General features: G+C 60.3%; 3 protein-coding genes across 4 annotated transcripts; 1 reads left to right on the top strand and 2 right to left on the bottom strand.

Moving 5' to 3' along the window:
- The first annotated feature begins 200 nt into the window (after positions 1-200).
- AAAS (aladin WD repeat nucleoporin) lies at positions 201-6,627 on the top strand. Of its 2 annotated transcripts, none has more exons than XM_064734690.1 (17): positions 201-409; positions 607-742; positions 1,001-1,128; positions 1,220-1,275; positions 1,396-1,487; positions 1,777-1,823; positions 2,193-2,291; positions 2,855-2,998; positions 3,119-3,239; positions 3,365-3,489; positions 3,694-3,754; positions 4,312-4,402; positions 4,741-4,834; positions 4,947-5,014; positions 5,117-5,198; positions 5,511-5,595; positions 6,188-6,627. In XM_064734690.1, exons 2-17 carry the CDS (start codon positions 620-622, stop codon positions 6,320-6,322), a joined length of 1,551 nt encoding a protein of 516 aa, XP_064590760.1. In that variant the 5' UTR covers positions 201-409; positions 607-619; the 3' UTR covers positions 6,323-6,627. The 2 variants fall into 2 exon arrangements, with proteins under 2 accessions (XP_064590760.1, XP_064590761.1); XM_064734691.1 differs by lacking the exon at positions 201-409 and adding an exon at positions 433-457.
- Positions 6,628-7,961: 1,334 nt separating this feature from the next.
- On the bottom strand, positions 7,962-10,418 carry MYG1 (MYG1 exonuclease). The gene is made up of 7 exons (XM_064734713.1): positions 10,111-10,418; positions 9,638-9,750; positions 9,415-9,574; positions 9,082-9,231; positions 8,888-9,010; positions 8,497-8,678; positions 7,962-8,420 (listed from the first exon to the last, which is right to left on the bottom strand). The coding sequence occupies exons 1-7, from the start codon at positions 10,300-10,302 to the stop codon at positions 8,240-8,242; spliced, it is 1,101 nt and encodes a 366-aa protein (XP_064590783.1). The 5' UTR covers positions 10,303-10,418; the 3' UTR covers positions 7,962-8,239.
- On the bottom strand, positions 10,376-24,602 carry VDR (vitamin D receptor). The gene is made up of 10 exons (XM_064734708.1): positions 24,581-24,602; positions 23,396-23,448; positions 18,897-19,047; positions 16,512-16,642; positions 13,663-13,847; positions 13,431-13,554; positions 12,878-13,049; positions 12,269-12,420; positions 11,858-11,974; positions 10,376-11,490 (listed from the first exon to the last, which is right to left on the bottom strand). The coding sequence occupies exons 3-10, from the start codon at positions 19,043-19,045 to the stop codon at positions 11,231-11,233; spliced, it is 1,290 nt and encodes a 429-aa protein (XP_064590778.1). The 5' UTR covers positions 19,046-19,047; positions 23,396-23,448; positions 24,581-24,602; the 3' UTR covers positions 10,376-11,230.
- Between the last annotated feature and the right edge of the window lie 1,526 nt (positions 24,603-26,128).

The following is a 26,128-nucleotide window of genomic DNA, read 5'->3' as shown; positions in this document are numbered from 1 at the left end:
GGGTGCCCGGAGGACACGACGATGTCCCGGGGGTCCCGGTCCCGGTCCCAGCGCAGCCCCGCTCGGCCACCACGTGACCCGTCGGCAGCACACGCCCCCTCGCCCCGCCCCTCAAGGGCGGCTCCGCCTTTCTTAAAGGGGCAACGACAGTAATAAGTGGTCCCATTTTAATCAATCCTCGTTACACCCGTAGAGCCACTAAGTCACCGGTGGGAGCGCGGCTGTGCAGGGCAGGCTGATATTCTCTCTCCTCCGCTGAGGAAAATCGGGGAGCGTGGCGTTGACCCTCAGCGAGGACTCCGCGTATTTCCCACGCGAGCGGCGGCCCTTTTAATTCCCCTCCCACACGCGCCCGGAGCCGCGAGGGCGGCGCGCGGCGGCGATTGGCGCGAAGCGGGAGCTGGAAGGGGTGAGAGGAGCCAAGATGGCGGCGCCGGGGGCTGAGGGCGGGGAGCGGGTGAGGGGGAGCCGGGGAGAACCCGGGGGGCACCGGGGGTTGTGAGCGGGTGTGAGAGGGACGGAGGGAGGGTCTCCGGCCTGGAGCCGGCGCACCCTGACGGCAGCGGCGGTTTCAGCTCTCGCCCCCCGGCCCGGTCTCGCCCCCAGGCTCGGTGCCGCCATGTGCTCCCTGGGGCTGTTCCCGCCGCCGCCTCCCCCTGGGGATGTCACCCTGTACGAGCTCAACAACGCCCTGGTCTGCGGCCGCCTCAGCGAGCAGCTCCCGCTGGCCTTCCAGAGCCAGGTGAGACCCCTGGGCCAGGTGAGCCCTCCTCGCTCCAGAGCCGTGCCAGCCCCCTCCAGCCTTGGGACTGCCACATTCGTCCCTCTCAGCCGTGGCTGCAGCTCTGTCCCCTCTGCTGGGGTCTCTCCAGGCACCCTCAGGCTGCTCCTTCGCTCCTTGTGCCCCTGCTTTCCTCCCATCGCCGTTTGCCCGCTGCCCTGGGGGCGTCCCTTTGTTCCCGGGGGCTCAGGGGGTCTCAGGGGTCTCTGTGTGCTGCAGGTTCCCGACCTGCCCGTGCTGACCCTGCCCAAGGAGCCCCTCAAGGCCCACGGCCGCCTGGAGCCCAGCGCCCGCCCGCCCTTCATCCACCACCGCGAGTCCCTCTGGAAGCGCTGCCTCAGCGCCTGGTGAGTGCCCCGCTGGCCCCAGAGAGCCCGACCTGTCCCCAAAGAGCCCGGCCTGTCCCCAGGACGGGCAGTGACCCCGCTCTCGCCGCAGGCGCGATGCCGGGCTCTGCGGGCTGCTCCGGGAGCTGGCCAGCGCCGAGGAGGAGGGTGAGTTTGGGCTGCCCGGGGGTCTCCGGTCTCGCTGTGATGCTTTGGCCGGGCCCTGCTGTCCCTGCCATGTCCCCGTGGTGCTGCAGGGACGCTGAGGGTCCCTTTGGCCTTTGCCAGGGCTGCAGTGGCTGCAGACGGGCTCGAGCCACGCTCTGGCTGTGTGCCGCTGGCTGTCCTCGCTGCACGGATCCCTGTTCCCACACCTGTCCGTGAGTCATTCCGCCTGATCCCTGCTGCTGCGGGAGCCAGGGGCAAGGGGAGCAGCCATTCGGGATGCGGGGTGGTCCCTTCCCCACTAACCCCCCCCCCCCCCCCCCCAAAATGCTCCTCCTGATGGTGCCCCGCTCCAGACACTGCTCCTTCCTCCACTGGTGGAAAATGGACACTGGGAAGGTGTTTGGTGTTCCAAGAGGGGCCCAGATCCAGGTGGGGGAGAGGGAGAAAGGGCTGGGAACTGGGGGTCCCTGATGCCAGCTGGGTGTTCTCCTGTCCCTGCAGCTGACCAGTGAGGACATGATCGCAGCCTTCTCCCAGGCCGTGGACTGGTGAGTCCTGGGTGTCCCGAAATCACTGTGCCAGGGTGGGAGTACAAGGACAGGGTGGCCCCGTTTGGGTGGGCCCAGCAATTAAAGGCAAACATTGCCCCACTGGCTCTGGCTGCTCTGCTTTGTGTGCCCTGGGTGGAGAGATATCAGGGTTAAAGGAGATCAGAGCCTGGAAAATTCCTTCCAGTTCCAACCCCAGCCCCTCAGCAGAGCCCTGTCAATAATTCCCAGAAACAGAGAATTTCTCAAAGAAAACGGTCCTGTTGGGCAGCATCAAGGAAGTTTTTATTTCTCTGAGAACTCTGAGCGGGGTCTTTGCCAGCCCAGTGGGTGCTGGGGGGGTCTCACCCTGCCCTGTGCCCCCTCCAGGGCCGGCTGCACCATCAGGGCCTTCGCCTGGCACCCCCACACCAACAAATTTGCTGTGGCTCTTCTGGACGATTCCATCCGTGTCTACAACTCCAACAGGTGGGACTTTGTCTGGGATTTGGGCAGCCTGGGGTTGGCACTGCCCTGGGGCTGCTGCCCGTGGCCCACCTGGCATACCTGGGCTCTCATTCAGCCCCCCTGCTCCTTCCTCGCTCTGCCCCGAGCCTCAAGAGCTTTGCCTTTCCTTTCCCTGCCTGCTCTGTGCCTCTGGGGACATCCCGGGGGTCACCCAGCGCTGGGGGTGGTGACAGAGCTGGGGGGACACGGGCTGAGTGTCCTCTGTCCCCCAGGTGTCCCTGCTCCCCCAGGGAATGCCAGTCCCTGCTCAGGAGAAGACTCTGCCGGCTGCTCCTGCAGCCCCCCCGGGTGTCCCCAGGCTGGGCCCTGGCCGGACTGGGGACACCTCGGCTCAGTCACACCAGGTGTGTGACACCTGGCTCGCTCCGGTGTCACCTGGCTGGGAATCGCTGTCCCCTCCCCGGCAGGGCACAGCCCCTCCCACCCTGCTGTCCCCCCTCACTGCGCTCAGGGCTGGCAGGGGACACTGTGGCTGCACCAGGGCTCTGTGCCCCACAGCTGTGTCACCTGTCCCCTCCCCGCAGTGCCACCGTGCCCTCGCTGAAGCACCGCCTGCAGAGGAACGTGGCTGCCATGGCCTGGAAGCCTCTCTGTGCCTCCATCCTGGCCGTGGCCTGCCAGAGCTGCGTGCTCGTGTGGCACCTGGACCCCACCTCCCTCTCCACCAGGTGACAGCTCCCACCTTCCCTTCCCGGCCATTGTCACCCCGCTGGGGCTGGCTTTGGGACAGCACCGCCATCCTGCCAGCAAACCCCAAGTCCTGCTGGCTTCTCGCTCGTCCTGTGCAGGCCCTCGTCGGGCTGTGCCCAGGTGCTGTCCTGCCCCGGGCACAGCCCTGTCACCAGCCTGGCCTGGGCGCCCAGCGGGGAGCGGCTGCTGTCGGCGTCACCCGTGGACACGGCCATGCTGGTGAGGACCCTCTGGGGACACCCAGGGACACTCGGGCTGGACACACACAGTGCCACCTGGGCCTGAAATGTTCCCTCTGTGTCCCCTAATCCCGGTGTCGCCATCATCCCCCGTGTCCCCTGCAGGTGTGGGACGTGTCCACCGAGACCTGTGTGCAGCTGCAGTGGTTTGGGGGTGGCGGTGTCACCTACTTGGCCTGGTCCCCCGACGGCAGCAAGGTGCTGGCAGCCACCCCCTCGGCCGTGTTCCGGTGAGCTCCTCATGCCCATCCTCATCCTCGCTCCAGAAAATCTGGATCCCAAACATCCCCCCAGCTCCTGCTCCTGCTCCTGCTGTGGGGGCAGAGTGGGGAGTGGCTGGGGGACAGGGTTGGACACTCTGGATTCCCAGAGCAGCAGGATTGGGGCAGATTCCCAGGAATTCTGCTCCCTAAAGCCTTCTGCATCCCCTGCAGGGTGTGGGAGGCCCAGATGTGGACCTGTGAGCGCTGGCCCACCATCAGGGGACGCTGCCAGGTAGGGTGGGATATTCCCCTCCCAGGGAATCATTGAGGCTGGAAAAGCCTTCTAGGACCACCCAGGCCAAGCCCTGGCACTGCCAAGGCCACCACTGACCCCTGTCCCCAAGTGCCACATCCACAGGGCTTTTCAATCCCTCCAGGAATGGGGACTCCACCCCTGCCTTGGGCAGCCAGCCCAAGAAATTGTGGAAATTTTCCCTGACTGTGTGGAAATCTTCTGAACCTCTCCTGGCACAGCCTGAGGCCATGTCCTCTTGTCCCTTGGCTGTCCCCTGCCATCAGGGACTTGTGGAGTGAAAAGTCCCTCCTGAGCCTCCTTTTCTGCAGTCTGAGACACGCCAGACAGGGTGGCAGTGTCCCACAGACAGGTGACAGGGTGGCACTGTCCCCAGACAGGGTGGCAGTGTCCCACAGACAGGTGACAGGGTGGCACTGTCCCCAGACAGGGATGAGAGGGTGACACTGTCCCCAGACAGGGATGACAGGGTGGCACTGTCCCCAGACAGGGTGGCAGTGTCCCACAGGCAGGTGACAGGGTGACACTGTCCCCAGACAGGGTGCTGGAGCCCCGATGGCAGCCGGCTGCTCTTCACCGTGCTGGGCGAGTCCGTCATCTACTCCTTGTCCTTCTCCGAGTACCGGGGTGAGTTTGTCCCATCTGGAGCTTCCCAGATGTCCCCACAGCTTTGGGGTGAGGAGCTGGGACACACAGGGAGTGTGTTGGAGTCTCCAAGCATGGAATCTCTGGAATTCAGGTTTTTCCATCCCTCCTGCTCCTCAGTCACAGTTGTGGGGTCTTGAAGGGATTTCAGGGAGACTCCGGTGGCTCCAGAGCCAGCTTGGGGGTCCTGGTGTTTGCTGTCCTCGTCCTCCATCCCTGTCACTCCTGGGACACCAGCACAGCTGCTCTGAGAAAGAAATAAATGCACGATCATCCGGGGAATGCAGTGGGCTGATGGAGTGTGGGTTTGTCCCGTGCAGGGGAGATGCAGGGGCAGGTGGGAGGCTCCAAGACAGCCTCGATCGTGGCAGACCTGTCCGAGACCACCTTCGAGACCCTCTACGGGGAGGAGAGGTGGGTCTGGCTGGGGGCACAGGGGGGTCCCTGCTCCTCCTGGCAGCCACCCCTGGCTGCTGAGCACACCTGGGGGTCTCTGCCCCCAATTTTGGGACTTGTGCTGTTGCAGGATCGGAGGAGAGGTTCATTCCATGGTGTGGGACCCCACCGGGGAGAGGCTGGCTGTGATCATCAGAGGTCAGTCCTGCCCCGTTCCCTGCTTGGCCTGGGGCTGCTGCTGCCCTGGGAGAAGGGACAGGGGGGACAAGGGAGAGCCCTCGTGCTGCTGTCCCCCCACAGGACACCCCGAGTGCGCGGGCAGCCAGCCGGCCGTGGCCGTGTTCCGCACCCGCAACAGCCCCGTCTTCGAGCTCCTGCCCTGGTGAGGGGGCTCGGGGGGGTGGGGAGGGGGCTTGGGTTCATTGCAGGTGGTTTGGGTGGGTTTGGATGGGTTTGGGTTCATTTGGATGGGTTTGGGTTCATTGCAGGGGGGTTGGGTTTGTTACAGGGGCTTTGGGTTCATTGGGTTCCCCACCTCACCCCCTTGGCTTTGAGTTGTCCTTTTCCAGTGCATCCCCCCTTGAACCCCAGACACCCCCAGTTCCTGGGATGTGCTGTTTCCCCTCAGACACCCCCAGTTCCTGGCATGTGCTGTTTCCCAGCCCATAACCCTGCCTGTTCCCCCACCCCACAGCGGCTTCGTGCGGGGAGAGCGTGGCGCCCAGCCCCAGCTCATCTCCTTCCACCCCTGCTTCCCTCAGGGCGCCCTCCTGACCGTGGTGAGTCCCTCCTGGGGCACTCCCAGTTCCAGGGGACACTGGTGGCACTGGGGAGGGGGCTGGGACCAGGGTGAGCCATGGGGGGCTCCGGGGAGAGGAGGCTTAACCAGGCCAAGGGTTGGGTGCTGTGTTTTGGGGACAGAGGGGTTGGACCTTTCCTGGTCCCTGGGAAGGGACCTGGAGGGACTGGGGGGCAGTGCTGGACGTGAGCCAGGTGTGCCCAGGTGGCCAAAAAGCCTGGTGGGATCCGGGCCTGGCTCAGGGGTGGTGGGGCCAGCAGGAGCAGGGGATTGTTTCTCCCCCTGGCCACACCTCGAGTGACATGTCCAGGTCTGGACCCCCCAATTTAGGAAGGATCTTGGGATCTGGGTCATGTCCAGAGAAGGGAATGGAGCTGGGGACGGGCCTGGAGCTCTGGGGGGCTGAGGGAGCTGGGGAAGGGGCTCAGCCTGCTGAGAAGGAGGCTCAGGGGGAACCTCATCAGTTCCCGTAACTCCCTGGCAGTCTGGTCACGGGCTGGGCTCCATCCCAAGGGGTTTCCCCGTTTCTGTGCTGTTTGGACGCTGACCCCTGCCCACCCTGTCCCCTGCAGTGCTGGTCCTCGGGGAGGATCTCCCACATCCCCTTCTTCTTCGTCAGCGCCCTGGAGCCCCGCGGCAGCCCCTGCCGCAGCCCCGCGCCCATGCTGGGCAGTGTCCGCGAGCAGCCGCTCTTCTCCGAGCTCTGAGAGCCTCCCAGGGGCTCCTGGGGCACCTCGGGGCCTCATGGGGCACCCCAGAACCTCCCTGGGCACCCCAGGGCATCCTTGAGCACCCCAGAACCTCCTCAGGCACCCCAGAACCTCCCCGGGCACCCCAGGGCTTCCGAGGGCATCCTCAGGCACCCCAGGGCTTCCTCGGGCACCCCAGAACCTCCTCGGGCACCCCAGGCCTCCTCTTCCTCCTGCTCAGCCTCCTCTCCCTGCAGGAGCCCCAGACCGGCTCAGGGTCTGGCAGTGTTGATCCTGCCCCAATTAAAGGTGGATTTTCTCTCCCTCTTGTTTTCTTTCCTCACCCGATGGGACTGGAGGATTTTTGGGGGTGAATTTGGGAAGTCTTGTGGGTCTGGAGGGCTTCTGGGGGCTCCAGAGTTGATTTTGGGGTCAGGAAGAGCTTGGAGTGGACTCACAGAAGCTGTTGGTGTGATCCCACTGCAGCCCATGGGCCAGGGCTGCTCTTTTGGGATCAAAGAGCCCCGTTTTGGGGACAGGTGATGGCTGAAGGGCTTTGGGGTGGGTTTTGGCCACGCACACAATCCCCAGCTTTGACTCGAGGGTGAACAAAAGTGAACCAAACCCCTAAAGTGAACCAAACCCTCCGGGGGTCCCCAAATCCCAGCCCTGGGGTCCCAGGGTGCTGCCCCAGGGGAGCCCCCCCGACCCCACAGGGTGGGGGCAGCAGCTGAGCCCCCCCAGAGGGGATTAATGCTGCTGCTGCTGCTGGGGGTGGCACAGTGAAATCCTGGGATTTCACTGTTTTTAATCAATCCCAGGATTACAGACCCTTAATCCCAAGATTACACTGCCCTGGCAGGGGGGACTGGGAGAGCACAAGGTCCCTGCTCCCCCCACCCCAACAGCCCCAGGACCCCCCAAATCCTTCCCGGAGCAAGGGGGAGACCCCCCTCTTTCCCCCCAGAGACCATCCATCCCCTTCCTGAGGCTGAGTATGATCCAGGGGGATCCGGGGTGATCCAGGCTCCAAACCCACCGCAGCTGCTGGGGCCAGCCGGGGCTGTTTCAGCCCCCGGGCCCGCCCGGTTGGCTCCCGGTGCCGCCGCTGAGCGGCTCCTCCTCCTCGCGGTGTTGCCGGTGCGCGGCGCAGGGCAGGGCCCGCAGGTAGCGCAGGTGCAGCCGCGTCTCCTCCCGGCTCCGGCGCACGAAGCGGCGCACGCAGAGCAGCACCAAGGCCAGCCATCCCCCCAGGGCCAGCAGCGCCACCACGTCCGGGGCCCGCGCTGTCCCTGCGCCCGTCCCCAGCGTCTCGTTGTGGCCGCTGGGCGGGAGCGGCACCGGCGGAGCCTCCCCGGGGCACCGGGAGCCGGCCCGGGGGTGCTGGGGCAGCCCCAGCAGCAGCAGCAGCAGCCCGGCCGCCGGCATGGCCCCGAACGAGCGGGAGGGAGGGGACACCGCGACCCCCCCGCGGTGCTGTGACACACAGCAGGGAGGGTGACACGGTGCTGGTGACACGCAGGATGGTGGCAGTGCCAGCAGGGGGGGTGCAGTGATTGCTGTCCCCATGCTGGGGGGGGTCACGGCTGTCCCTGGGTCACAGCACCCCCCCAGTGTCACATGCAGCCCCCCGGGACCCCTCAAACAGCCACTCCACTGGGCACACACTGGTTTTTACTGGTGTTGGCAGCACCTCGGTGCAGGGATGTGACAGAAACGGGGTCAAACTCCCAGGAAATGGAGCCAAAGAGTCTCTGGCTGGGCCGGTACCCAGCCAGCACGGGGGGTGGGTGCTCCGAGACCCCCGGGAGGGGCTGCTGCCCCCCCAGCACAGCAGATTGCTCGGAGAATCCAGGATCCAAGCGGGAACGGTCCCTGCACATCCCACACTGGGCCAGGGGCTCCCTTCTGGGGTGACCCAGCTGGGGAGGGGGCTCACGTGCTCTCTGTGCCCCCCCCGAGCTCCAGCGCCCTCCGGGCCATCTCCAGGGCCCCCTCCCGGGTCCGGTTGCCCCCGATGAAGCCGCTGGCATGGACGAAGACGCAGCCGGGGATTCCGGCCAGCTCGGACAGCGCCTCGTCCCGCAGCCCCCGCCAGGCCTCGGGCAGGGGGAGCCTGGGGGGGAACACGGGGCTTGAGAGTGATCCCTGCCACACTGGAGGGCGGTGTCAGGGCAGGGGAGGGCTCTCACCGGCTCTGGAAGCTGTGGGGGGCTGTGGGGACGCTCTGCACCCGCCACTGCCCGCCCCGGTCCGGGAACAGCACGAGCAGCAGCGGCCGGGGCAGGGCCAGCTCCCGCTCCAGCTGGAACAGGTGCTCCTTCCAGGGACAGCCGCCCTGGGACAGCTCCAGGACCTGCCCGCTGGCATCCACCTGCGGGGGGGACACGCTGGGGACATGGGGGAGACTCCCCAAACCACCCTGGGCTGCTGCCCCAGAACCTCCCAGTGCCCTCCTGCAGGGGCCGTGCAGGATATGGGGTGCAGGGCCCCCCTGGGAGGTTTCTGCTGAAGGGATTTAACCTCCCCACGCCCCAGTTCTCTCCCAAAATCACAGATTCCCCCAGACCAGCTCGGCGTTACCTCGAGGCGGCGCCGCACGGCCTCTTCCACCAGCGCCCGTGCCGGCAGCCAGGCCCGGTGGTAGAAATCCAGGCGCTGCAGGAACTCAGTGCCCACCAGCTCCATGGCCCTCCTGAACCCTGCCTGGGGACACGGGGGTCAGCACTGTCCCCGAGCAGGCTGTCCCCAGGGTCTGTCCCCAGGGCCGTCCCCACCTCAGTGTCCTGGTCGGGGTCGTTCCAGCGGGGGTTCAGGTGCCCCACGCGGGCGCTCAGGGTGGTGCTCAGGGCGTAGCGCGGCTCCCCCGCCGCCGGTGCGATCCCGTTGTCCATGGCATCGATCTCCTCCACAAAGTTCTCGTACAGCTGGGGACAGCGAGGGGACAGAAACATGAGGAGAAGTGAGGGAACAGCAAGGGAGGACAGAGGGGACAGCAGAGCAAAGCCTGGCTGGAAGCACGAAGGCCCCAGCCACTGCCACAAACTGCTCCCCTTTGCCCACCGAGGACAAGCCCCGGGGCAGACCCGTCACCCTGTCACCGCTGTCACCTTGTCATAGAGCGCTGTGACCACGGGCCCGTCCTCGGGCTGCCCCAGGAGCCCCGCCAGGATCTGCGCCCCGAAGTGGCAATAGACGAGCCCGGCGCTGCTCAGCTTCGTGCTCCAGGGCTTGTCCGGCCGCAGGCTCCGCATGGACTCCGTGAAGGACCTGCGGGGCCACGCGGTCACCGCGGGTCCCCCGGGGGTGCCGCCGTCCCCGGCGGGGTCTCACCTCTGGTGGTGGTCGTAGCGGTGCCGCCCCGGGTCGTACTCGCCCCCCACGTCCACCACGACATCGCAGCCGGCCAGGCGCTGCGGGTCCCGCGTCCGCACGATCTCCGCGTCCTGCAGGGGACACGGGTGAGGGTCCCCAGGGCCACCGGGACCCCCGGGAGCGGCTCCGGGTGACGAGGGACCGCGGGGACGGACCTTGAGGAGGGGGTGGGGGAGACAGGGGTGACCCCAGGTGGGACCGGGGACAGAACAGTGAGCCCCAGATGGGACCGGAGACCCCGAGGAAGGACCGGGGACACGAAGGGGACCCCCAGGTGGGATCGGGGACAGAAGAGCGGCCGCTGGGTGGGCTCAAGTGTCCCCACATGGAACCGAGAGAGGAGCGACCCGGAGGAAGAGCCCGGGACCCGGCACCGCACGGTGCTCCCGTCCCGTTCATGCCCCGAGCCGGGCGCGCTGCCGGTGCCGTACCTGGTAGCGGGGCAGGAGGCGCAGCAGGAAACACGCCAGCGCCTCGTCGCAGTGGAAGGTGCCGTCGTGGGTGCCGATGCGGGCGGCGGGCTCGGGGTGCGGCCGCTTGTGCCCGGTCCCGATGCCAGCGCTGGTTCCGGTGCCGGTGGCGGCCATGACCACGAACCGGACGGCGCGCGCGGCACCGCGCATGGCAACGGAGAGGCCACGCCCCCACAGGGCCACGCCTCCTCATCGGAAGCGCTTCCCGCCAATTTTGTCCCCGCGCTTGCGCGGGATCAGCCCCGCCCCCAGCGAGTGCGCACGCGCACGAGGCGGGGGGCCCAGGAGGCGGTTTGGTGTGGCGAGCGCCCTCTGGCGGGCGGGACCGGGATCGAGGGACGCGGACACACGGACACCTCCGGGACAGACACACACGGTCCTCCACGGCCCCCGGGGACCCAGGGATGGTCAGATACACAGGGATGGATGGATGGACGGACACACGAGCCTGGCGCTGAGTTGGTTTGCCCAAGCAGGAGTTTATTGGCCCGAGCCGGAGACCCTCTGGACACCGGGGACCCTCTTACCATTGCTCGTGGCCGCGGGGGGTTGTCATGGCTCTTCCCAGGGCTCTGGAGCCCCCCAGCTCCCAAAGCCCCCTTGCTCCGGGTGGGTACAAGGGCCTGGAGCCGCCTCCAGAACATGGCAGGGGAAGGAGGCCAAGCTGGAATTGGGGTCCCTGTCCCATCCCAGCAGTCATCACCCCATCCCGCAGAGGGGTCCCGCTCCAAAGCGGGGCTGTCTCCTGGAGATGCCCCTGCTCCCCCCTTCCCAGGGAGTGCAAACAAAGCTCGTCCTGCTCTTCCCTTTGAGGGTCTAGGACATTTCCCCCCTCGGGGCTTTCTCGGCTGCCTCTGGCTCATCCCAGTTCATCTCCCGGCACTTGCCCTTCCATACATTCGCAAAAAGAAGGGATTCGAGGCAGCCCGGCCCCAAACCACCCGCGGGGATGCGGGGAAGCTGCTCCTGGAGCAGCGACCCCAGACCCCGACCCCTGCCTGGGCTCAGCTCCTCCCGCACACCCAGCGCCGGTTCCCCGTCCCGCGGGGCTGCGGGGCCGCTCCTGCCGTGCGGGCGCTCAGGAGATCTCGTTGCCGAAGACCTCGAGCAGCAGCGGCGTGAGCTGCATGCTGTGCTCGGGCTGGAAGGACAGACAGCGGTACTGCCGAGAGTGCTCCTCGTTGAGGCTGCGCAGGTCCGCCAGCTTCTGGATCATCTTGGCGTAGAGCAGGCGGCCGCCGGGCGCGGCGTGCCGGGCGCGGATGTAGCTCTGCAGCACCTCCGAGAGCCGCTCCTGCAGCGCCTCCACCCGCAGCGGCTCCCGCACGCCCGGCCGGTCTGCGGGACGGGCAGCGCTCAGGGAGGCGACAGGGCTCTGGGGGGATTCCCTGCCTTTTGGGGCTTTTTATGGTCTGGGGTGATTCCCTTCCCTTTCACCCCTTTTTATGGTTTAGGGGGATTCCTTCCCTTTCACCCCTTTCTAGGGCTTTGGGGGATTCCCTGCCTTTTTTGGGTTTTTAGGGTTTGGGAGGATTCCCTCCCTTTCACCCCTTTTTAGGGTTTGGGATAATTCCCTTCCATTTTGTCCCTTTTTATGGTCTGGGGCTTTTCCCTTTCTTTCATCCCTTTTTAGGGTCAGCCGTTCTGATGGGTTTTTCCCCTCCCTTCTGTGGGTTTTTAGGATTTGGGGTGGGTCTGTCCCTACCTGGGGACAGGATGCAGATGGCCATGAGCAGCACATGCTCCTCCTCGTGCAGGTTCAGCTTCTTCAGCCCCACCTGGAACTTCACCAGCGGCTCCAGCAGGGCCATGCTGTGCCCGGCTGTGGAGAGAACGGGGCCTCAGGGGGGCTCTGGAAAAGGCTCATTTTCCTCTGGAAGGGGATCTTTCCCTTTGGACGGGGATTTTTTCCAACACATTGGGGTGGCACTGGGGCCATTGAGGAGGTGGCACTGGAGACCCTGAGGTGCCACTGCAGACCTTGAAGCACCACTTGTCACCTCCCAAACCCCCAGAATTTGGGGCAGGACCCACCCCCATTCTCAGCCAGGTACAGAGAAGGCCCAGCAGAGGGAAAGTCAGGGAATTTCAGGATTTGGGGCTGGGGCTCCCTTACCCTGGGTGACGTCGCTGACCCTGTACTTGAAGTCGCTGCTGCCGCAGGTCCAGGACATGTCCTCGAGGGTGAAGGACTCGTTGGAGCGCAGCATGATCACCTCCATGGCGCTGCACTTGAGCAGCACGATCTGGTCCTCCACAGACAGATCCCTGCAGGAGGATTTGCCGTCTGGGTGGGGAGCGGGGCACTCAGGGGACACAGGACAGAGACAGGAGGGTGCTCGCCAGGCCCTCAACTGAGGCTCCCTCTCCAGGAATTCCCATTCCAAGGTTTTTTCAGGTGTGTTTTGGTCCCAAATCATGGAATGAACAGAGCCTGAGGTGCCTTCTCAGGAATTCCCATTCCAGGGTTTTTTTCAGGTGCATTTTTGCCTCAAATCTTGGAATGAACAGAACCTGCGGCCCCTCCTGGGCCCCTCGGGAGCTGCAGGAGCTCTGGGTAGAATCTGTGTGTGTTTTCCAGGGTATTGGAAAAAGGGGAGAACCCCAGGGAAGGGGAGAGACAGAGAGCAGAGCTGGGAAGGGAACAGGGCGGAGGAATGGCTGGGAGGGGCAGCACGGGGTTCCCAGGGGCAGGAAATACCAGATTTGGGATCTGCAGCCTCACCTGAATCCCGGGATCATCTTGGCAAAGCCGATCACCTTCTGGATGCTGTAGCTGACCAGGTCAGCCAGGTGTGGGAGCATGGAGAGCTGGGAGAACTCCAGGTTCACCGAGGAGCTCTCATCCTGCTCCTCCTGCAGCGCCAGGCTGGGGAATGGCGGTGGCTCCGTGGGGTCTGCAGGGAGAAACGCTCTGAGCACCCCAGCGAGCCCCCCAGAGCTGAGCAGAGGCTCTGGAATCCCAAATCTGGGTGGAGGAGCTGCCTTTCTGCCCCTCTGAGCCCTGGAGGGGTGAGGGGAGGGAATCTGGGGGCTTTTGAGGCCAGGTTCTCTATAGGATTCAGGGGCTGGTTTGGGATCCCAGTCGGGGAATGTGGGATGAGGAAGAGGAGGAGCATGGCAGACCCTTGTGCTGGGGTTAATTTGGGCTCTGGCACAGCCCATCCCCTCCCCTGGAATTTGGGGTGGTTTGAGGTGTCACCTCCAGCCCAAGCGGGCCCTGGGGTCCCTCCCTGGCTGCCAATCCCAGTTTGGGGCCAGGAGGAGCTGGGGCACACCTGGGAATGTGCTGAAGGCCTCGGAGCTGAAGAGATCCGAGGAATCCTCTGAGGACAGGTCCTGGGTGAGCAGGGACGAGGATTTTGTGGCCCCTCTGCTGCTGGGTTGGCTCCTCACGGGGGGCTGGGGGAGAAAACAGAGAAAACTCCTTGAGGAACGGGGCTGGCAGAGGGGTCTGTGGATTTTGCAGGGGAAATTTGAGGGATGAAAGAGATCTTTTGGGGTCAGTACCCGAAATTTGGTGAAGTCAGCATAGGTGGGGTCGTAGGTTTTGCGATGGGCCTCGAGCAGGATGTCAATGACTTTCTGTTGCTCCTCTGAGAGTTTGGGTTTGAGGCTTTCCCTCAGGGCTTCCTCCTCCTTCCTCTTCAGGATCATCTCCCTCTTCCTCTGCACCTCCTCGTCCGTAAGGATGACTGGGAGAGGAAAAGGGGTGGAATCAGGGATTAGAAAGAGCCCTGGATGCCACACCCAGCCCCTGGAAAATTGCTTTTGCCACCTGGAAAATCCCTTTGTGCCCCTACAACAGCTTGGCCCCATTTCCTGCTGTGCCCAGGAGGTTTTTGGTGCTTTCAGGGGAGGCTCTGGGGGCACCGAGGCCGTGCCAGCCGTGCCCGTTCTGCTCCCTCCCTGTTTGCTCAGCCCTCTCAAATCCCCAAACCCTCGGCTCCCAGCTGCCACCAGGGGTGTCCAGCGCTGCTTCGGGGCAGATTTAATCTGATTTTTAAGGTCAAGGCACTCAGGGCTGGGGATTTATGGCTTTTATTGGGGTGGCGGCGCTCGGCAGCGGCCAAAGGTTGGGCTCCACGCAAGGCTGGGCCTGTTTGCTCAGGAAAAAGGAGCAGCTGAGGGCAATTTGGGCTCAAATCTTCACTTTTTTATCAATCACTCCAAGCCCTGAGCAACCTCAGAGGGGCTGGGAGTGACAAAGGCAGCGGGGAACTGCAGAAATCTCTGGGGTCACAGCAGAGCCCCCTCAAAGCGCTGTTTTGAGGAGGAGGAAAGGAAAAAGTAGTTCCTTTTCCTCAGCCCTTTCTGCAGGGACTGGACACCTCAGGGGCTGTTTCTGAAATTTCTGGTGCAGGGACCCCGTGCTGGGAGGGCCAAGGTGGAATTTGGGGCGAGAGGTCAGCGGGAGGAGCTCAAGGCAAGGAGGCCTCGGCCTTGCTGGCTCCTTTGGCCCAGGGCGATTTTCCATTCTCCATTTTCCATTCCCCAGCCTTGCACAACCTCACAGGGGCCTGGGACACCTCAGGAGGGGCCGAAAGGTTGCTCCCACCTCCACCATCGGGGAGGAGAATCAGGATTTTGCCATTTCCCTTTGCCAGTTTTTATCACAAAAAGCATCAGATCCACAGGGGCCTGCTCGGGGTCACCCACCCTGGTGCTGCACAGAGAGCAGGAGCTGTTAAAAAATCCCATTTTTAGGGACTATTAGGGAAGGATCCAAGGAAGCCTCAACATCCCTGAGGGACAGACACCCCTCCCTCAGCTGCAGGCAGCTGGAAGAAGGCAGGGAAAGGGTAATTCCACATTTTCTGGCCACCTAGAAAGTGGGAAAGGCCGGATTTCCCAGGCCATCCTGTGAGGAGGGGACAGGCCCTGGCTGAGAATTCCCCTATCCCAAGGCCTGGAGGGGTTTTCTCTGCCCTTCTTGTCCCCAGACAGGCAGAAAACCACAAATATTTGCCCAAGCTGGAAACGCCACGTGGTGACCTGGGCCTGGCACAGGGCTGGGAGAGTTGGGGTCACCAAACCCCTCAGCTGGCCAGACCCAGCTCCTCCTGCCCCAAACTGGGACAAACCCCAAATTTCAGAGGTGTGGAAGAGCCCAAATTATCCCCAGCTGAAGGCTCTGCCCTGCTCCTCTTCCTCCCTACCCCACATTCCCAGCCCTGAATCCCAACACTCTGTGGAAAACAAGGCCTCAAAACCTTCCCGATTCCCTTCTTCCACCTAAAAATAACCCCAACCCTTCGTCCTCCCTCATTTTTCCAGCAGCAAAGTCCATTTTTAGCTATTTTTAGCCTGTCTGGGTCAGTTTTGGTTAATGCAGGCAGGATTTGCTAACGGGGCTGTTTACACGTTAACTCCTGTGGGGAAAACGTGGAGAAAACCCCGTGGAATTGCTGCCCAGCAACTTGCCAGCCCTTCCTGGGTAATTAATTGGCTGCTGGTACAAATTACAGCACTTCCCTCATTAGAGGCTCCCAAAACACAGGGACAGCTCCCCAGAATTTGGGGACAGCCAGGGTGGGGTGCGGCCTTTTCCTCCCTCATCAACCTGCCAATCCCAAAGAATAAGATCCAGGGATTCCCATCAGGGTCATTGAAAATGTAAGCATTTTTGCCCTCACAAATACTCCAAACGCTGATTTTCTGGAGGCCCTGGGGTGACATCAGGCTCTGTTTAGCACATCAGAGAAAGGGCTCTGCTTCCATAGCCCGAATTTCCAGCTCCATGGACACCCTGGCCACAATCTCCCAGCAGAAAATGTTTGGTTGGAGCTCTCCAGGAGCACCCAGCTCCTCCCCAGCACCTCAAACATGTTTTAATTTTAAAAGCCACTTATCTCTAAATACACCCGGAGAAAACAAACATTTGGGCCACATTTGTGTGTTTGGACTGGGCTTAAAAACCGCTTTTATTCCCTCTGCTGTTGACTTAAGTCCCTGCTTTATCCCACATGGAAAAAAGGGTCAGGAAAAAAAAATCTCAGAGGGAGAAGAGGAAAACCCAACCCAGCTCCATGGGGATGGGAAAGCTCATCCAGCTCTCCCTGTGGAGCATAGAAAATGCTGGAAAAGAGAATTTTCAGAGCCATTGGGAGCCATGGAGCTGATTTTCCTCAAAGAAAACGCCGGGAGAATCCATGAGAACACAACTCTGGGATGGGAAGGAATCATTAAACCAGCTCCTCTCAATCATTACCCGCTGCTTCCTCTGCCCTTTGCATTCCTGGGAGGTTCCCTGTGGCACCAGGGAGGTGGCAGAGGCACAGCCAGGGCCCCATGAGCATTCCCTGGGCTGGACACTCACATTCACCGCCCTCGCACACTCACAGCCCTCGCACACTCACACTCCTTCATCATGCCGATGTCCAGGCAGCGTTTCAGCCGGCAGGCCTGGCAGTGCCGCCGGTTGTCCTTGGTGATGTGGCACTCCCCGCTGAAGGGACAGGTGAACATGGCCTTCCTCTTCATGCTCCTCCTGCAAAAGGGACAAAACCCCTTTTTGGGCTCCATTCCTGCTGGTTTGGCTGGTGCTCCAGACATCAGCTGGGTTGGGAGCTGCAGGCACTGCTGGGAAAGGAAAATTCCCCCCAGGGAAACACCCAAGGGTTTATCCCAAAATGGTTTGGGGGAAATGACCTTAAACCCAGCTTGATCCCCTTCCACTAAACCAGGCTGCTCTAAGCCCAGTCCAGCATGTAAGTTTAAGAAGGCTTTGGGTTTAAACAGGGATTTTTAAGGCCAGGAGGGTGGAAGGATTGCAGGATTGCAGAGAAACCCCCCCGGCAGCAAAATAAACCCGAGCTGGGGCCGTGTGGTTTAAACCCAGCCGCCCTAAGCCCGGCTTTGCTGGCAGAACTGGCCCGAGCACATTTTGGGTGTGCAGGGAGAGGAATTCTCGCTGCAGGACACAGAGAAAGGAGCCTGAAAATGACAACCCTGAGCTGCAGGGAAACCACAGCGGAATGGGAACGTGGAGCCACCGGGACAAAGGGTCAGAGCCAAAATAACCCAGGGAAAAGGGTCAGAGCCTGCCAGCCAACGGGGCAGAGCCAAAACCTTCCAAGGAATAACGGCCAGAGCCAGAATTTCCAAGGAAAAAGGGTCAGAACCTTCCAGGACAAAAGGTCAGAGCCAGAATCTTCCTGGGGTAAAGGGTCGGAGCCAAAATACCCCAAGGACAAAGGGTCAAGGGCAGAAACTTCCAAGGAAAAATGATCAGAATCTTCCCAGCACAAAGGGTCAGAGCCAGAGTTTCCCAGGAAAAAGGTGGTAGATGGGATATTGGGAAGAAATTCCTCCCTGTGAGGCCCTGGAATAGAATTCCCAGAAAAGCTGTGGCTGCCCAATCCCTGCAAGTGCCCAAGGCCAATACTCAGATAAAAAATGGGTCAAAAATTTCAAAACTGGGTAAAAAAAAAAAATTAAATTGGGGTAAAAGATGTCAAATATGGGCTAAAATATCACATATGGGTAACAAAATAAAAATTTTAGTAAAATATAAAGTAAAATATTTTAAAATGGGTAAAAGAATCAAATCTGGGTAAAAATCTTCAAGATTCCCTCGCCTGCAGCCCCAGGAATTAAAAGCTGCATTTAGAAAGGGAGAGGTAAACAAAGTGGCTGCACTCTGCCTTTTCCTGACAGGAATTTTGGATTTTCAGGAATTCATCCCAGAAAAATGGATGGCAGGGCCCTGTTTTCCCCCATTCCTCCAAAACCTTTGGAATTTTGCTGCTCCAAGTGGGGAAACACAATCCCAGCCCTTGGAATTCAGCCCTGGACACCCCAAAATTCCAGATTTTGGTGCACAAGAAGCTTATTTTTTTCCACAAAACCCCAAGGAAAGGCCGGGAATGCACAAGCAACGAGGCCTTGGAGGAGGGAAAAACATTCCCAGGGCTCAGGGCAGGCCAAAATTCCAGGTTTGGAATGAAAATTGCAGCTTGGGTGGCTCCAGAGGCTCCCAGGGTGACACCGGAGCCAGGCTGGGCTGGAATTCCATGGAAACCTTCCTGAGCCACCCATTCCCAGGCGGATTTGGGATCCCAGGGGCTAAAAATAGAGAATTCCAGGCCTCATTCCTGGCCTGGAATGAGGGATTGGTGCTGGGAGCTGGGGAGGGCTTCAGCAGGGAGCGGGGATGGGGGCACAATTCCCAGGGTGACCCAGAATTCCCAAGGGGGACAGCAGAATTCCCTGGAAATGCTGGATTTTGCAAAGAGCTGCTCCAGGGCATCCCCTGCCCTTCCTCATTCCCCAGTCCCAGAAGTTTTTGAGATTTTAGGGCTGGGGATAAATCCCAATTTGTAACCCCAGGGGAGTTTTCCCACACTCCCCCCTTCTCCTGAAGCACTGCAAATCTCCCAGATCCATGAAAAACCCTGGAAAAATGGCGCAAAACCCATCCCACAAAAGAAATCAATGATTTTCCCTCCTTTTACACCATGGGAAAGCAGCACCACCAGGAATTCCAGGCCTATTTCAGCACCCTGTTCATTTCCCATTGGGACTCCCAGAGTTTTTTGGGATGGGGGGGTGCAAAGTTCCCAGATCCATGAAAAACCCTGGAAAAACAGGGGGAAAAACCCCATTCCACAAAAGAAATAAACAATTTCCCCCCTTTACACCATGGGAATGCGGCACCACCGGGAATTCCAGCACCCCATTGGTTTCCCCTTGGGGTTCCCGGGTTTTTTTGGGATGGGGCAGTCCCAGAGGCCCGGGCCCACCTGAAGAAGCCCTTGCAGCCCTCGCAGGTCATGGCGTTGAAGTGGAAGCCGGTGGCTCTGTCCCCGCAGACCCCGCAGACCCTGGGCACGCCGCGCTCGCACTCCCCGGCGGGATCCGCCACCGAGGTGCTGCAGGCGCCCGGGTCCATGGCTGCCAGAGGAAAAAATGGAATTTGTCACCGATTTTCTATTAATTCCACCCCATCTGCGGCAAAGTCAGGGGCTCAGTGTAAAATTATCCCTAAAATCTAGGCGTTTTCCTTGCATTCCCCCTGATTCGGGCAAGGAATTTTTATTCCCATTGGCTCTGGGCATTAAAACTGCCCAAAAAGATTCCAATAGATTTTTGGGATTCTGGAATGCTGGGAAAGCTCTGGGGTTGGGAGAGGCTCACTTAACAACCCCAAGGCTCCTTAAAAATTCCCGGTGCCTCTGGAATGTTTTCCTTTAAAAAAAGGAGAGAAAAAAAGTGCTTTTTTCCCATTCCAAACCCTCCCATTCCCAAATTCCAGGTGCACCTTTAAATCCATTAAATCCCATTAAACTCCCAATTAAATAATTCCCTCTGCTTTGGGGCTGTTTTCCAGGGATTCCTGAGGGGGATTTTGGGGCAAGATCTGGATTTTTGGGAATTCCCTGGGACACCATTCTCAGGTCTCCTCTGCCACCATTCCCAACCAAAGCCTGGATTTTCACCTTCATTCCTTTAATTCCTTTGGAATTTTGTTTTCATTTGGATTTTCCCAGCTGGGCTTTGGGGTTGGGGCTGGGCTGGAGGATCCCTGGGGATCCCCAGACAAAGAATTCCCAAAACCCCACAGGAGCCACTGCACTGGGACATTCCAGATGAATAAAAATCCATGGAAAGCCGGGAGAGGGAAGGGGTGAAAGTTTCCCAACGGAATCGGAGCAAAGAGCAGGGACAGATCCAATGCCCCTGGGAATTCCAGCTGGGAAAAACGAGCCTGGCAACTCCAGAGCTCCCAGCCCTGGCACAGGAGGGAACTCCGGGGTGAGGAATTTGGCACCCTCAGATCCTGGTTTTCTCTCTATCCCATAAAAAATGGGGAATATTCCAGGTTAGCCCCTTGGATTGCCATTCCCTGGACTCCAAACACATCCCACTGCTCCTTCTAAATGGGAAAACCCAACTGAGCCCAGCTTTTCCTGGGATTTTACCCCAAAAAAAGATCCCTCCAGCACCCCTGTGGTCATTCCATGGAGAAGCCTTCCCCCCTTTCCAAGGAAAAATTTAAAAAAATCAAGGAATGGGATTTTTTTCCACAAAGTCTTCCCTGGTGTCTCCTGAACCCTTCCTGGATTTCCTCCTCCTGCCCCATATCCTTCCCCTTGCTCCTTTTTTTCCTAATCCCTAATTCCAGGCTGTCCAATTCCTTCCTCTCGTATCCCAGACAAAATCCGGGGAAGGCTGACAGGCAGAAGCTGCCCCTGCTTGTGGGAAATTCCAGAACTCCTCCGGAGCTTCTCCCTGGATTTCGAAATATTCCCAAACAGGTTTTTGCTCTGTCACCCTCCGGAGAGAGAAAGCCACCCCGGGAAAACACAATTCACAGGAATTTTCCACATGGATTTTTATTTTTTTGCCATTTCCAGCCTCCCTTGGAGCTTGTTTTTTGCCCCAGAGGGAGGAAAAATCCAGCAAAATTCCAGCACAATGCTCCTGAAATCTGCCCTGAAAACAGGGACTGGGGAGAGGAGCTGGAATTTGGGGAAATTCTACCTTAATTCCAGGGATTGGAGCAAGGATTATCTGAAGCTGCTGGGACAGGATCCCTGGGAAGGTTTAGGGTGGATTTTAGGGAAAATTCCTCATGCAGAGGGTGGAAAAGCTTCCCAGGGAATGGACAGGGCCCTGAGGCTGCTGCAGCCCAAGGAGCTTTTGCAGAATGCTCGTGGATATTTGGGATTTTTGTGTCCAGTGTAGGGCCAGGGGTTGGAGGGGATGATCCCAATTTGGGATTTTCCAGGATTCCACGGAAGAGTCTGGACTCCATGGCCTTGGGATCCCACATGGGGTCAGGGCCTTTCCAGGAATGAAACAGCCCCAAAATCCCAATTTTTGTGCCCTGTCCCAGGCAGTGTCCCCAGGGCCACCCTGGGCAGCAGCAGGACAGAAATCCAGGTTTTCCCCATGGAATTCTTAGAGGGTCCCAGCCCCTCAGGAAGGGATTGTAGAGCCCAGGACTCCCTTAGGCATAGGACACCAGGAGGAAATGGGAAAAGACCCCATAATTCCAGAAAAACTGCGCTGGGAAGGGCTCTCCCTATGGAAAAATTCCCAAAGCAGAAGTGGAACGGCAGCACCAGCCCCAAATCCTCTTTTGTGCTGGAAACAGCCCTGGGGAGGTGTGCAGCCACACAGGTGATTCCCAGCTGCGGCAATTCCCAGGAAATCTGGGATTTGCTGTCCCCTCCCAGGCGAGCCCAAGGCCAGGGGACACGTCCTAAAACTAGAGCTGGGCCTTGTCAGAATTTTGCTGGAATTTTGCTGATTTTTGGAGCAGGGAATTTAAAATCTGGAGTCAAAAGCTGGAGCAGGGGATTTATGGGGATGGGAGGGATCTTTGGGGGGAGGAACGGATTTTAGGGAGCTCCCTGGGGCAGCAAAGAGCCCAAATCCCTGTCCAGCCCTTCCCTGGGATGTGCCCACTGGAAAAGGGAATTCTCATTCCCTAGAACCTCGACCTGCCCAAGGAGGGAGGAGGAGGAGGGGATGATGCAGCAGCCGGAGCTGTTGCCGCCTGGAATTGGGAAATTGGAGCAGCAGCCACGCCTGGGGCACGGAGAAGGTGGGAAAACCCTCAGGAAACGGCCCCAATTTTTCCAGAGAAAAACGAGGGAGGCTTCGTGTGCCAGAAATGCCCTTTTCCACCCAGGGGGAAGCAGGAACAGGATCAGGAACGGCTCCAGGCAAGGAGAACCCCTGCCCAGGAGAGCCCGGAGCAGCTCCTGGGGTTCCTGGGAAAGAGGAAACGCCTTCGGGCGCCCGGATAAAAATCCAGGTGTTGTTTTCCACCCATTTCCGTTTATTAGCGAGGGAAAAAGGGCGAGGGTTGAGCAGATAAGGGCCGAGATAAGAGAAATGGGCCCAAGGAGGAGCTGAGTCAGCAGAGGCTGGAAATGAGGGGGTGGCACTGGGGACATCCTGGCAGTGCCACCCCTGGCACGTTTTTGTTCCATTCCACCTCAATTTAATCCTAATTTCCCCGGATTTTGCTCCCCTTGCTTTCCTCAAATTTTCCCTGGATTCTTTGCTCCTCTCACCCCTCACTTTCACCATCATCTCCCTGAATTTATTTATCTTCTTTTTAATTCCCAGAACCATTTCCATTCCCATTCCTCTCCTTTTTATGCTCCTATTTGCATCCTAGTCCACCTCCAAGAGGGATTTTCTCTCTCTCAATCCCTGACAATTCCAGAATTTCCCCTCAGGGAGCTCAGGCCAGGCTGGCTCTGCTTTGGCTCAGCCACAAGAAGTTAAAAATTATTCTCTGGAGCAGGATTAGCCATTAAATCGGGAAAAAACCACCTGGATTTTCCATTTATTCCTCCCTAAACACAGCAGGATTCAGGGAAACAAACCCCAGCCATGATCCCAGGCGTGTTTTTACCTGGGAAAAATCTGATTTTTGGGATTTTTGTTATTGCTAGGACATCTCAGTCCTGATCTGGTCACGCCCTGGAGATCTGGGGCAGACATCTCCTATCACCCTCATCATCATCTGCATCATCATATCCCAGATTTTCCTTGCTCCAGGACTCCAGAGGGAACCCAATCTCACCCTGGCATTTTTTTCCCTTTATTTCACCCCATTTCCACCAGGTCCAGCCCAACATCGGAGCTTTTTAAACTTTATTTAACTTTATTTGCACCATTTTTGCTCCCCTTGGTTTCCCCATATTTGCCTGGATTTCTCTCCATTCATCCTCGGGTTTAATCTTTATTTCCCTGGACTTTTCTCCCCTTACTGCTCGATTTCCCTGGATTTAATCTCAATGTCCTGGGATTCCTGTCCCCCTTGATTTCCCCATCACTTCCCTGGATTTTTCCTCCCTCTTCCTGGGTTTAAACCCCAATTTCCCGGGATTTTCGCTCCACTCACACCTTGCTTTCCCCATCACCTCCCTGGATTTTTGCTCCCCTTGGTTTCCCGGGATTTTTCCCGGGTTTGACCGCAATTTAAACCGCAATTTCCCGGGATTTTCGTGTCCCGCCGCAGCCGCGGCTCCTTCCCCGGCCGGAGGAAGATGAGTCACGGGCGGCTCCGGGGGAGGAGGAGGAGACGCCGCAAAAACGTCGCTTCTCCCGAAAACCTCTTTCCGAGAAAAAACACCCAACTTTTCTCAAAGCTCCAGCCTTGAAACGGAGAGGAAGGAGAGGCTCAGCCGCCTCTGCCGACCCCAAACCGCCCCAAAAACTCTTTTGGGATGCCCAGAGAGGATCCCTCAATTCCTGGTGCATAAAAATCCCCCCGTACCTTGATTTTCCTGGGGCTGGCACGGCTCGGGATCCTCCGAAATATGGAAGGCGCTGGGGAATCAAGAAGTAAGGCGATTAATTCCGGGTCGGGGGGCTCAGCCCCCCCAACCCCCCAAAAATCCCGAACTGGGACCTTGAACGTGGGTTTAAATGGGGTGCTTGATCATGAGAGCAGCCAAAAACCCCAAAATCAGCCTTACAGGAAACGCTAAAATCGCCTTACGGGAAACCCTAAATTCACATTGACACCCCCTCGGCACCCCAAAAATCACCTTACAAGAAACCTTAAATTCACATTAATACCCCCTCGGCACCCAGGAACCCCAAAATCACCTTACAGGAAGCCCTGAATTCACACGAACACCCCACGGCACCTCGGAATTTCCCGGTTTCGAAGGCCCCCCAAAAAGGGGGCGCCCCACAGGGGGGAGGACAGTGGTGCCTTTCCGGGATGTGGGGACGCCCCGGAACAGCCCAGAACTCCCGGATTACTGGGGGTGCTCGGGGCTGAGCCCCCCAAAACCAGGAGCCACCCCCAGAATGGGATGGGGACACCCCAAGGGGGGGGTCCGAATTTTGGCAGGGAAGCCCCAAAGCTCCCAGTTTAGGGGGTCACGTGGAGTCGGGGAGCGGGGGGGCACAGGGGACCCCCGACAGCTCCCAGGGCACCAGAGGGGGGTCAGACACGCACGGGACCCCCAAAGCAGCACGGGAACCGCAAACCAGGAAGCACCGGGGAGCCTCAGCGCCCGGCCCGTGTCGCTGCTGCCGCCGGGGACAGCCCGGGAGCTGGGAACCATCCCGCCACCCCCGGGGCCCCCGCACCGCTCCCGCACCCCCGGTTCGCCCGCAGCGGCCGCCCCCGTGTCCCGGGGAGCGCCGGTGGCACGGCCGGGGCGGCGGGCGCGGAGAACGGCTGGCCTTGGCCGGGTCCGGTGTCCCCTGTCCGGGACCTGAGCCCCGGTGTCCCCCTGTCCCCTGCCCCGTACCTGAGCCCCGGCCTCGGTGTCCCCGGTACCTCCGCTGTCCCTTGCCCAGTACCTGGTCCCCGGTACCTGAGCCCCAGCCCCAGCGTCCCTTGCCCGGTACCGGTACCTGAGCCCCGGCCCCGCTGTCCCTGTCCCTGCTGACCCCCGTGCCCAGTACCTCGGCCCCGGTGCCCCCTGTCCCCCGGTACCAATACCTGAGCCCCGGCCCCGCTGCCGCCCCCGGCCCGCCCGCTGCCGCGTTTTGAGGGGAACCGGCGCCCCCGGCCCCGCCCCTGCCTGCGCGGCCCCGCCTTGGCCCCGCCCATACACTCCACATAAGGGCAGGGATGGGCGCGGTCAGGGCGGAGGGGGTGTGGCGGGAATTTCACGTGGCCCCGGTAGCGCGGGGGCTTCCTCGGAGGGTCCCGGACCCCGCTGACCACCCGGTGCCCACCCGGCCCCGCTGCCCACCCGACCTCTCTCCGCCACCCGGAGGCGCCCCGATGGGCAGGGCACTCTTGGGGTGCCAGCGCCCGGCGCTCCGGGGGCTGCCGCCCCTCCCGAAAGCCCGGTGGGCTCGGGCAGCCGATCCAGCTCCCAGTGAGTGCCCGGTGCTGCACCGGGACAGAATGAATGCCACCGGTACTGGAGTGCCACCCCCAGCACTCCCGGCTCTTTGCAGGCTCCGGCTGCTCCTGCTGTCCCCTCAGAGCCCGAGGGTGATCCCGGCCTGGGGACCCGCAGGACACCTGGATTTGGCTGCTCCTGAAGGATCTGAGAGTATTTGGGATAGAGCAAGAACCGACCTTGACCATACAAAATCCTCTTATTGGTGGCTTGGAATGTGGGATTTTGGGCAGAACCAGCTCAGCCCACCCCAACCCAAGGATTGGGCACCCTGCACCCCCAGTCTAAAAAATCGGGATATTCGGCAATTTCCCCATTTCCTTCCTCACATCCCCACCCGGGTGCAGCCACCTGCAGCACCGAATAAAGCAGCGAGAGAGCTCCCAGAGAACCCCTGCTGCTGCCGCTCCAGGGTTTATCGGGTGTCCCCTAAACCCAAAATCCCGGGAGCAAACGAGCCCCCGGCGCAGCAGAGCCCCCGCAGCCGCGGGCACCGGGTTCAGCCGCCGCGGTTTGCGTGGGGAAAACGCTTCGAAATCGCCTTTAAATTGATTTAATGAGGCCGAGGAGGGGAAAACAACGTCTGGGAAGAAATAGGAGCTCATCAGAGGCAATTTCGTGGCGCGGAAGGATTTCGGGAGAGTGGTGGAAGCTGCTCATTCCCATCCTGGTGCTTTTGGGGTTATCTTTCCATGCCAAAAAAAAGGTCCCAAAATCTTCTAAGGCTTTTCCCCACTGGCACGGCCATGCCAGCGAGACGCGTTTTCCATACAAATTTTTACATTTTTCCCACCGGGAATTTGTGTCCCCCGAGCTTTTGGGAAAGTTGGTGGCCGAGGAGGGCTTGAATTCTCTCCCTCTCTCCTGATTCCCTGCTGCTTTTCTGCCCTCAATTCACCCGGCACGAGGGGTGTGGGGCCAAATCCCGGCTCTGCTCCGCATACCCGGGACAGCCGGCACGGGCAGGATTCGGGAGGATTTAATTCCTGCACGGAATTTCATTCCTGCCTGCAAATCCCAAGAGCTGTGAGCGGGAGCCGCGGTTTTTGTGCTGCTCCAGCCTGGAAAAAGGGATCGGCGGGGCTGGGAGAGGAGGAGGAGGATGGCCCGGGGATGTGGAGTGGCAGGAAGTGGGA

This window comes from Zonotrichia leucophrys, chromosome 29 (assembly GCF_028769735.1).
Source record: "Zonotrichia leucophrys gambelii isolate GWCS_2022_RI chromosome 29, RI_Zleu_2.0, whole genome shotgun sequence".
Taxonomy (NCBI): Eukaryota; Metazoa; Chordata; class Aves; order Passeriformes; family Passerellidae; genus Zonotrichia; species Zonotrichia leucophrys.
This window is presented reverse-complemented; position numbering and strand designations above follow the sequence as displayed.